General features: G+C 40.7%; 1 protein-coding gene across 5 annotated transcripts in view; it reads right to left on the reverse strand.

Annotated features, from left to right (window-relative positions):
- The window catches only part of BFSP1 (beaded filament structural protein 1), an 82,370-nt gene that overhangs the window by 38,970 nt on the left and 31,200 nt on the right, over positions 1-12,200 (reverse strand). For 2 of the 5 annotated variants that reach the window (XM_068675444.1, XM_068675443.1), the window contains exons 2-3: positions 11,978-12,056; positions 102-291 (exon numbers count right to left, since the gene is read on the reverse strand). Coding sequence is in view for 1 of the 5 variants with exons in the window: in XM_068675448.1 (XP_068531549.1) it covers positions 11,978-11,982 (5 nt within the window). In the remaining 4 variants the exon portion in view is untranslated. Of the gene's footprint in view, positions 1-101; positions 292-9,693; positions 9,770-11,977; positions 12,057-12,200 lie in introns of all 5 variants that reach the window. The other 3 variants (XM_068675442.1, XM_068675448.1, XM_068675445.1) reach the window with 2 other exon arrangements.

Below are 12,200 nucleotides of genomic sequence, written 5' to 3' on the forward strand. Positions count from 1 at the left end.
TGTTTACGAAAGAGAATCAGATTTGCTTCTCAGCAGCTCCAGCTCCCCTGTCAGCATCTCCCACTCCCTTCTGCCCAATAAGAAGATCTGTAAATCTGCACCTACTGTTTTCTGCAACTTCCCAGGTCTTACTCCTTTCCTTTCTTTCCGCCCACCTCCTCCACAGGGTGTGTGAAGCTGATCTGTCTTCTGCCACTCCTTCCCTCCTTTAGGATGAGCTTTTCCATTTGTAGTGCTAGGTGCACTGAAGATCTCCAGGCGGTTTCACCCCACTTTTTCTCATCTCGTTTGCTAGGAAAGCTGTTAAAAAGAACAAGAGATATTACCCTTTTCCACAGCACCTCTCTAGAGATGTTTTAGCTCGGCTCAGATCTGACATTTGTCATCCTTCGCTGAGTCTTTCAGCCATTAACCAATACATCAGAACAAGCTCCTGTGTCAGTCAATGTGAATATTTCATGAACTACCGCATAAAATAATTCACTGAAATTCAGTTATAAGTAGCTCAGGTACAAATACTTCCTATCAACGGTGTCCGATAATTCATACAAATGGACCTCGCTTTTACCTATTTATAACTTTACCAAAACTTTAAACTCTGAGGTTATATTTGTTACTTTGTCTTTCCTTCTAATCAAGTTTCATTACATTTCTTATCCTCCATTCCCACCCATTTCAGATTGAGGTTGACATTACCTAGCCTTTCATGTTTGATTTTACAATGCCATACTTTTGCTCCACTGCACTGGTCTCCATCTGAACAACACCCTGGGTGTTCTGTGATGGTTTATTTCAATGTAAGAATTTACTACAGCTGTGAAGGATGCTGGAGGGACCATGAGGATTTGAGAGCAACGAACTGGTGCCAAGCAACAGGGGCAGCTCCAAGTTCAGGGTTGTCTGAGATACTATGTGCAATACATGTGAAAACACTGATGCGTAACTATTAAGATTTCTGCTTGAGATCATTTTCAGTGAAAAAAAAAATGTTGTTGTAGTTCCTTTACTCACCTTTTTCTCACCTTTTTTAACCTTTTTTTTTTTTTTTTGGGGGGGGGGGGGGGAGGGGAGGGAGGGGAAGGAGATGGACATGCAGTAGTTTTGGTACTACAGCGTAAAAGAAAATCACCAGCAGAACAAAAGGTGCCGTTCATTGCATATGTAGCTAACAAATAAAAGCATTTACGTTCAATACGAGTCTGAGACGAGATAAAGTTAAAAGTTTGCTTCTTTCATGTGCAAGATCTATTAACACTATTCGTTAAGACTGTGGTTCATTAAGAAGCCCAAGGAACTGAGATCCAGTTCACTTGGAATTTTATGTATTTCATAATTGCTTTCCCTACCTTTAGTCATCTCTCCACAAAACCAATGAGATCCTGCAGTGCCTGGGCCAGAAGAACAGAATTTTTAACTGAATTCCAGTTTTAAGATCTGAAACACTGATAATTCTGCATTATGCTGAAATATGTAACTGCCTCCATTATCTTAATACAAGCCTTGGACACAATTGCAAGCAACACATTTACTTCACTGTCCAAATTATTGGGAGAACAGTGACAAGATATTAGGGAATGTTAAATATCAGTAAGAATTTAGAAATAAATCTGCAGTTTCACAACTTTCCACTGAGGTGCAAGAAAATCCACGACTTCTGTTTCAAAAATCTGTGACTTTATATTAACAATTCCATTCTTCATCGTTCACTAGAGGAGATATAACCACCAGAAACACCAGAAGAATAGCTAATTCCATCTCTGCCTTGTGTAATAAATTGCCCTGGCTCACACCTCCAGCTTGATTAACAGTGTCACATCCAGGTATCCAGGAGCCATAGCTCTCATAATTGCATTACAATTCATTATAGCTTTAATTCTATACACAGAGGAAAAGCTAAGCTGGACACCTTCTCAGTCATAACTTTTGCCATCAACATTTTTTTGACGTGTTCAAGGACACCATGAGCTTTCAACTTAGATATCTCAAAACAAAACAAAACAAAACAACAACAAAAAAAAAACAACAGCAAGTTTCACCCCAAATACTTGAAACTTGGCTTATAAGCATGCCCAATTAGAGAATTCTAACAAGAAATATTCAGCAACTTTAACAACACAGATCTAACTGGTAAAACTGTAGGAAAAATATTCTGTATTGAGTTACCAGACTCTACTTTCCCTTTTATTGGCTTCTGTTAATAAGTTCACTGTATTTGAGTTTTCTGTCTGAAACATAAACACCAACAAATGCCTCCAAACTGTCAAATCAGCTACTGGTTCCTTGTTCTTTTCTGCTAAAGAGTTGCTGTTACCTTTGAAACCAGACTTTCTCAAAAAGCATCTGTCAAAGAACGAATGGTGCTGCGTTTTTATCAGTACATTCCCTGGACGTTCATGCTCTAGCATCTGTGCCTGCCAACCTCATGGTTTATCCAGCTCTCTCCACTACAGGAGCCAGAGCATCACAGCTGAAAGCTTCTTGTGAGGAACAGGACAAGACATGAAGAAAAGCAGCTGAAGCCTTTTGAAGCAGTCTTCTTAAATGATGACAGCCACATGGCACAGCACTCTCTCCCATCAAAGAGTGCTCCCAATGAAAGCATTTGGGTACACCTCAACTCCCCAGGGGAGCCTTTACACAATCCCACATGCAACTGGACTCTGTCTTTGCTCTTTCTGAACAACTCTAAACGTAACCGGAACCGGAACACTGAGCCGAACTGATATTGTATAAACTCACTTTAGGATAGAATAAATTTTGTGGTTAAAAATTAATGAGAACAAAATAGATGACATCTTGTTATCTGTCGATCTTCTGTTATGTTGAAGCATCTTGTTAATTGAAACATCCCGTTATCTGTTGACCATCAGTCAGGCTGGGACTTGAGATAACTTGAGTCAACCTTCTGTTACGTCTTGTTAACTGAAACATCCCATTATCTGTCAACCCTCAGTTAGGTTTGAGCCAACTTGGCATTTCTGCAGCTTGGAAAACAACTGATTCATCCAACCTGGCATTTTTTTAAGCAAAAGGTGAAAAGTGCATCACGAGGAAGACCTACAGTCTTCCTCCCAAAGACCACTGCCCACATCCCAAAGACCCCGGCCCACAATTCTTGGAAGGCTTTGCGCAAGCGCAAGGACTGATAAACTAATTAGCATACGAAGCAAGAGTAGGAGGGGTTAGGTAATGAATATGTATAGACATTAATAGAATATTCATTGTTTTGCTGTATAAATATGAGATAGTTTGTTACTTCGAACATGCACAATAGGTGCATCCCCTGTGCATCCAGCGCTGCAATAAAGAATATACCACTTAAGGAAATTTTGGCTTTGATCTTTGAATCAGAACCCCAGGTGGGACCCTAGAAAACCAGTACGGAGCCCCTTTCTCCCATTAAAAAGTGCCCCCAACAGAAAGCTTTGGGTACACTTGAACTCCTCTGGGGAGCCTTTATGCAACCCCACATGCAACCGGGCTCTGTGTCTTCACTCTTTACAAACAACCCTAAACATAACTGTAACCTGCCGAGGTCAGCAGGAATTTCACAGCTGCAGTAGAGGCAGAATGGATTGCACTTCTCCACTGTTTTCATCTGGTAGCAAATGTCTATAAAACAGCCTGTGGCCCATGATATGCTTTCACACAGACCTGGTGTTCCCCAGCAGGGCTGTTAATATGAACAGAATTTGGCACTTGCTGTCTTGGGCAAAAGGGTGAAAATTTACTTCTCGTAAGCCTATATTATTCTCCAACACCTATTTGCTCCTGGCTTCCAAAAGTTGCCCTAAAACAGGAACTACTTTTTTTTGTGTGTGTGAAATGACAGAAAAGTAGCAGTCCTCCCAGTTGCAGAGCTGTGAAAAAATGATGGTTGTTAGATATATTCTTTCTGTGACAGGACTTTTACAGTAGGAAATTAGTGTTAGCATGCACAATCCAAGGGCACTTCCTCAAAGATAGCAGCTAAAAGCAGCTTCTGTTGGGAAACAGAACAGAGTTTCTCCTCTAGTAGAAACCCTCCCTGTCTCACAACAAATCCCCTAAATCACTGCTACAGACCCAGTCCTTGCTGGGGTAGCTGTGAGCAACCATCTGGAAACACTGTGCCCCTCTTCTGGCAGACAGCCCTCTCTCATGCTGTTCCATGGCTGAGGGGACACAACCAAAACTCAGAGGTCTGTTCCTAGGAAGCCGTTCACCCAGCGCGGCTGCGGACTCTGATCTGCTAATACTTTGTTAATGTGTTTCTCAAGATGACAGGAATCTCCCAGCTCTGACTTCTGCCCGACATGCTCTCTGCTGCTTGTACTTGAAGAGCTTGTGTGTGCCAGAAGCAGCTGTCTGAGCTTAAAAAAAAACACAGAGCACTTAGACATATCTGAAGGCACTAGTGGCCCAGTGTTCCTTGGCTCTCCCTTGGGCTGATACAGCATCAATGACATTTTTTATCTAGGGCTGCAATGAGTTGAAACTAAAGATTTTTCTAAATTGGTGTAATATTTTAGCGACAGAACTAATGCAATGAGAAGTAAAATTCAGGCATGCACATGAGATAAATAAATAAGTAAATAAATTGCTAAGAGCCATAAAAATAGTAACATAGAGAGTTTCAGCCCTTCTCGGCTTGTTAATACCCCCTCACCCCCCAAAAACCTATGATTTCAAGTACTTCCTAGAATCAGGGTCCCAAATGCAGTAGGATACATGAGCAGTTTGTCTTTCAAGCCGATCAAGGATGTCAGTGAAGGCAGAAATTGCCTATCCACTTTCTGAAATAATTTTATGAGCTAACGTGGTGTGACCAATCATCTCAATTTGAAAAACAGAGCACATCCATCTGGAGAGATGGAGCAGATGCAAAGTGGGCAGGTAAATCATTTTTACCTCGAATCACACTGTGTTCCCACTGCCAAGTGATCTTTCGATCTTATCATTTACTTACTTGCTTTTCTCCTCTGACACTTTTGAGTGCAGAGCAGGCTTATAAAATCACTATGCACACTAATGTTAATCAGCAACAAAAGCATCCATGGGTGACGAGTAGGATGCTGACCAGCAGCGTTCAAGATTTAGGGTTCTGAAATAACGACTAAATTTACCAACAATTTTGGCTCCAAGATCCACCCCAAGTGCTATACTTAAATGAGCAACTAACACCGAGAGCTTTCAGAAACATTTCTCTGAAGAGGTCTGAGGGATAAATAAGAAGGCTGACCCAGGTTGTTAACCCTACCAATAAGGCAATGTTTATGAGAATGGTTAACAACATAATGAATGGCAGAAAAGAAAGCACAAAGCATTGGGCAAGGGGAAAAAGGTGAACAATTTAGGTAGCCTTTAATGTCTGATGCCATAAAACTTGAGTCCTTGCACACAGCAGGAGGTATTTGACATTTTCCTCTTCAGAGATTAGCACTTGCAGGTATTGATTTAAACTAGGATTTATACCATGCCTGTCATTTTTACGAAGGGCACAATAAGAGAGAGTAGCAAGAAATTGCCAGGCACACCGTCCTTAATCAGCTGCAAACTGTTTTCACCCTAAATCTGCAGGTTTGTCAGGAAAAGCAAAATGCACACAACTAAGTGAGGCAGCAGGAATGGGCATTCAGCAGGACAGAATAAAAATAGCGACCAGAAAAGGGTGCCATTAGAGAGCTTTATCTTTTATTTTTAATCTGCAACAGATTCACAGCTCATGACACCTCTTTTTAAATCTTATTATATGGTTTGCATTAGAATTCAAGCTCCTTCTCAAACACCAAACTCCCTGTGCCCTCTTCAGGGCACCTGAGCAAATCAGAAGGCTGACGGGCTAACTTTTAATCACCTGAGTTGCTCGCTGGAGGCAGGCTCAAGTAATATATGTATGCTTCCCCTCTCTCAACCCAGCAGTCTTCCATTTGCAGAAGTAAGTTTAAAAACACTCTGCATAAAAAAAAAAACAAACACCCAGCTCTGCGTGAATGAGACTTCAAGGTTGAATATATCATTAAGAATTTCTTTGGCATGAACAGAGGTAAATGCCTCAGTTCTTTTGATTCTCTGTAAGAGCTGGGCACCTACCTTGCTCTCGGTGCAATCCCAAGTGACTTCCAACAGGCCTTGTTCCTCTAAACCATTCTGAAAACTCCAATCTTGCCTCTTTGGCAGTTATGGAAACAAATGCTACAGCCAGGTGTATTTCAATTACGATGGAAAAAAATTGCAGGGAGAAAATATATTCTGCTTCTCTTACAGTGCTCAAACCTCTAAATTAAAAGCAGTAAAATGGGTGCCTCTTTCACCTCTGAAGTCTGCTTGAAAATTGCTTTCCCATTCAGCCCGCACTCAGGAATTCAAATTATTTTATTCTAAAAGTTAGAAACCACCAGAGGTTCCTGCCTCTGTGTGAAATAGATTCATATTTGCAAGAATTATATCTTTCTTGATAGGATTTAGGTCTGCACGGCCCTTTATTGGCTATGCTACCCTGCTAAGACAGAGCTGTTTCTGTTAGGGTTAAGTTCAGGCAACAAGTGCCACGCACCTTTTTTTCATTCTCTGCCTGGATGAACTTAAGTAAAGCACAATGCTGGTCCCTATGAGGTGCAAGTAATCTCTGGAACGGTAAAGAAAAATTGGACGTCTTCTCTACTGTGTCTACAACTGATCAACATTTTACAACTGCTTTTTAATGCATTGAAGCATCTCTCTATCATTTGTACTGTCTTTTGAGTTTGTGTTATTGATTCAAAGATGACCAGAAGTGTATCTGCTGTAAAAAGAAAACCATGAAGCTGGAAAAGCAAGAGAGCTGTCCATGCTGCTTGGTGATCACCAGGGTTTTACAGACACACTGTCTCAACTGCTGTTGCATCTCCGTAGAGTGTACTAACAGGCCCCCAAAGCTGCACCTGTGCTTATGTCAGCAGCCAGCTCTGGTTCAAGATCTCTTCTCATCACCAGCTAAAAATGTCTAAGGCTTCTTCTGTCACAGGAATTGAGGAGCAAGAGAAAAGGAGGGTAGAGACAGAGACCCAGAGCTGCACTGGGATGCCTGGCTGGCAGCTGGAGGAGGGGGCTGCAGCCACAGCTACCTGCCGCCCCAACCTGCAGCTTCACACCTGCCAGCAGCAGCAGCAGCCAGCCTCACTTACAAGGGCTCTTTCCTGATAATTAGTAGGGAGACCTCCCTGCATTTTTTTTCTCTGCAGCCTACATTTTGAGAAAACTGCTCTCCTCATCTACACCTGTTTGAAGGAAGCTCTCAGAGGAATGCTGTCAAAATGCAGGACACCTCTATGGCCCAATGGGGCTAATTTATGATGGCTGAGGGTCCCACCAGCCCATGTTTCTCATTTCTCTGCTACTCAATCTGTATTCAAAATGTTTTGCTATCAGAGATTTATCTTACAAAATAGTAATACCATTCTGGTTTAGTACCAAGGCTGGGCTAAGGGATGGCAATACATTAATGCTCCAGGTAATCAGCAGAGCAACTTCCAACTGGCAGTCACAGCTCTCTGAAATTATCCTGGCAATAGTACATGCTTTCAGATATGCTCACTGCTCATGTCTTAAAAGCAGCATGCAGTAAATGTGAGACATGCTTTTCTGTGTATATAACAAGTCTAAAATAATTCCAGTGATCCAACCAACCAGTCAGGAAATGATTTTAGGTTTTGTACAAACATCTATTGTTAAAGCAGGGATATACAACCAGCTTAGGGAGAACCCCAAAAAAACGTTTTAACATTAAATAAAACATAACTCAACATAATCAAACTAGAAAATGAACATTATTGTTGTGTCCAAGGAAAAAAAAATATTTCTGGAATGGAAAAAAAAAGTTTATTTTAATAGGGCTGTACTTTTAGTTAGACCCCACTGAATTTACTGGAGTGGACTTTAAGAATAGTATAATATGGGAAATCATCCACACCACACAACCCTCTGTAGGTTTATTCTACAGAGAGCACAAGGTTTCATTCCCTGCTTGATGAGATAGGTCAGCTCTAATTCTAACAAAAGAAGTTTCAATCCAGCTTTGGAGGAAGAAAATTCCTGCATAAACAAGCCTTTCCCTGCAGCATATTTAATCTTGGTCTCTTCCTACTGCCAAAATAGTTTATGGGATTCACTGTGCCTCAGTCCAAGGAAATAACAGCTACAGAAAGTTTGCTTGTGGTAGAAATACACCCGGCATTGTGATGGAGGGGAGATCAATATAAACAAGAAAACAATTGTTCATTGATTTTTTTTGTGTGTGCTTATCCAATTACCAGTAACTGGCATGTTTGTATATACTGTGACGTAAATCTAAATCTGTCTATCGCAGACATCTAGCACAAATAATATTTTACAACGAATTAACTGCAGCTTTGTGCTCCTTCAGCATCTGTCTTCCTCCTGAAGCACTGTCTCCTCTTCTAGGGTTGCTCTGTTTCATTTTGCTCTCCAAGTAAACAACCTCACCTGACACCTTATTCATCAACCAGTAATGGTGGAGAAGGTGAACGTGCTTGCACTCCTGATTTGCTGCTCTTCTTGTCAGACAGTACAAGGAGACTGAAGGCAACAGTTTTTGAAGCACCAAACTTAGTGATTTGCAGTATGTCAGAAATTGTCCTTGCTTTTGCATATTGCACTGACACAGCAGCTGCCTGGCACCTGTTCTTAATTCTCTGAGAGCAGCATTGACTTAGAGTTAGCCCTACCATTACGGTACAGAGACTAATGGGGGTTGTGTTGAGTTTTGGTTACAGGTGGCCAGAAAGCCCTCCAAAAGAAAAGACCCTCACAAAATTGGAAGACCAAAGAATTTGCTCTGCCCTGGGGAATGTGCTGACCAGTACCATTTCTACATGCTTCATGCTGCATTCAACTGTGTTTTTCCAATCTAGTCTGAAACATTCTTAGTTTAGGTTGAGACTACCTGAGCTTCCCTATACATTCTTCCCAGCAGTGGGATGACTGCTCTTCAGCATTTACCTTTCGATTACCTGCCTCCAACATAAATTCTGCAAGCAATCTGCCATTTGATGAAAACACACTTGCTTTCCTGTTTGCATGCATGGCAGCTTTCAGTCAATGAGTCCCTAGACCAGAGAAGCCATCTATGAAATACACATTTGTTATGCTGTTTGAATTACAGTTCAGGCTAGCAAAATTAAAAGGAAACAAAAAGGTGAATGCCGTCCCACACTGCTCCATATAGTTAAAGAGAATTAAAGAAAAGCCCCAGGGTCAGTGACGTTGGTGTTGGGCAGGAACAATACCTAGGGAGCTGCAGAAACTGTTAGCACTTGGGAATCTTGCACAGTTTCCCACTGTAGAAGGTGAAGTAATTAATCTATAGTCTATGTGCCTTGGCCAGCCCAAGAAAGGAGAGAGGAAATGGGAAGAAAGATGGTCAAGCCCTGAAATGTATGATGTCTGGGATATCTCAAGGGAGCTGATTCCAGGAGAGCAGTCTTGAGGAAGAACATGGAGCTGGCAATCAGGACAATAGGATTTTACTCCTGTCCCTGTCCATGCACAGAAAAAGACATTTCTCCCCTCTGTTTCCTTTCTTATCACTTTGTCTGCCCTACTGATTCAGATTGAGAAGCTTTGCATATTTACAAATTGGCACTCTGATCCTGAGCAAGACTACGAAGTGCAGCGTGCCATAAATAAGCATTATGTTATGCAAATGACACTGACCTGGGAGGTCACTTCACATGTTGGGTCAGAGATGTCATTCCCACCATGTTGCAGGATAACAGCCTTTCCACGTGCTCTGTTGGCCAAAGCAGACCTGACTGAGGTGAAACAGGGGCAGGAAGGGGTCAAAGTCCAACCTACGTTCGGACTCTTTTATTTAAAGCAGAAGACTCACTCACCTCTAAAATAACCCACTAAAGCACATTCAATGTAGATGAAATATTCTGTTCCTCTTCAATCCAAACAACAAATTTGGTCTATTCCAAACAAAAGGGGTCTCTTCAAACAATACTATGAGATATTTCTGTAGAAGTGCTGGATATATCTCTAAGCAGAAGCTCTTTCCCCAAAAAGGCAAGAACAACTTAGATTTCAATACCAACTAGGATTTTTCATTTCTTCTTCAATACAGGCAGAAATGACTCAACAAGGTGAAGGAATGAAGAAGAACTGATGACTAGCTCCTCGTGCTGTCTGTTGAGACAAGCCCAGTGCAGCCAAGGTAGCAATCTGCTGTCCCTCGGGTGAGCAAAAAACAGATTTATAAACCTTTATAAACCTGTTTCTAAATCCTCTTTCCTAAAGTTCCCCAAGGAGACACAGAGCTCAGAAAAGCCCTTTACTTAATAAAAACCTTTATCCAGGAGGCAGTACACTGTGCAAGACCATACATCATGTAACATTGATTCCTTGTACTGATAGCCTAAGATGAACACTTTGCTCCATTTGCCTTTAATATCCTTAGGAAACCTCTTGGAATGGGGTAAATCATTAAGGAAGGGGACTCTAAAAATTTACATCTGTACACTGTTATGTAGAAGCCAGGAAAGTTGCTTCTATATAGATGTATCTATATGTACTGTGTCTTTATATCCATGTAAAAGTATAAAGCACTGATACTTCTTATTAGTTGAGAATGCTAGTGTAGGGAGAAAATGGCACATCTTTATTTAATATGCTATTTGTGGAGCATATCCGTGTTACACTCACCATCAAAACAACTGTGCTTTGTAGGCTGAAAAGCCATAGGACACATTTTGGTGATGCACTGCAGAAAATGGTGAGAAGAATCAACTCTGCCCAGATCTGGCTGATTTATAAAATAGTTTTAGTGTTCAACATGATAAAGGGACTTAGATTTCATGTTTTAATAAGGGAAGGAATTAATTTTCAGTTGACTTGGTGACCTATGTAAAGATTACCTGAGAAGGGTAATTTAGAGGGTTGATTTGATTTCCATCTCCTCCTTTGATCCCACCTTTTTATTCTCAGTCCCTTCCATGTCAACCCCCCTCCCCATGTTTGGCATGCCATATTGGCTTTTTGATCTCTCTCCTTCTACATCTTTCCACAAAGTGTAACTCCTCATTTAAGTCTGGCTCATTTCTTGACATGACACAGAAAGGTAAGCCAATACACTTTAGATGAAATTCAATGATGTCCACACTATTGCAATTTGGTCAGCAGCTATTCATTAATCTATTAAGAAAAACAGGACCTACTAAAAGATGCAAGCTGAAACTTTTCCAAGTGTATACCAAACAATTTACCCAATTTACCCAAATCACTAACAATTTTGCAAGATCAATAGAAAAAGCGACTTACAGAATCAATATCCATTCCCTCTCTCTCAACTCTAAGCCTGGAGAGCAAGCCATATTAAATGTAAAGCTAACCTGATCTAGGCATTGCACTCCCCCTCTAAGGGCAAAGAATTCTGTGACATTTGGAAATGGCAGCTACTTACACACCATTCATTTTTCAGTAGCATCCGTTTCAAAGTGATATCATTACATGAATGAGCTCTACCTACTGCTTGTGGAGAGCTTTGCCTGGGCTGGTTTTGTTTTGTTTTGTTCTCTTTGCAAATGACTGTGTAGTATAAAGCTCTGAATTGCATGCATTTGTGAATCTGAGTCTAAGTGTGCTGCTATTTTCCCAGGAAAACTGTCATTATAAAAACAGCCAGCACAGGGCCTCATGGCACTTAACTCATAAGACAATTGGTTTCAAGGAGCGAATACCAGCAGCTGCATTATCAAATAACCTGAAGACTGAGCTGGAAAAAAAAAAAACAATAAAAAAATGGATCTCAGTGTGAGATGTGGGAGATGGAGAGAAATTAATCTTTGGAGCTCATCTTGAACATCAAATAATATAACTGACCAATGAAAATCCAAACTGAAATCTTATTATAGCTGCACATACAGACAGCACCTGAATCAGCACCTATTTTTATGAGATAATGTAAATACACTCATAAGCACTAGAAGACTGATCTTACTTCATAGTTTCCAGATCTGGTATTTAGCCCAAAGTCTTTTAAAAGTCTTCCCAAACTTCATACATCAGATGTAGACTATCTGCAGAGAAAAAAAACATAAATAAATAAAATAAAAATAAAATAAAATAAAGGAAAGAAAAGAAAAGAAAACAGACAACTGTAAATATACTAAAACCCATGAAATCCAATAAAGATGCAATGTTCCCAAGTGTATACATATTTC

The sequence above is a fragment of the Anas acuta genome, chromosome 3, assembly GCF_963932015.1.
Source record: "Anas acuta chromosome 3, bAnaAcu1.1, whole genome shotgun sequence".
Taxonomy (NCBI): domain Eukaryota; kingdom Metazoa; phylum Chordata; class Aves; order Anseriformes; family Anatidae; genus Anas; species Anas acuta.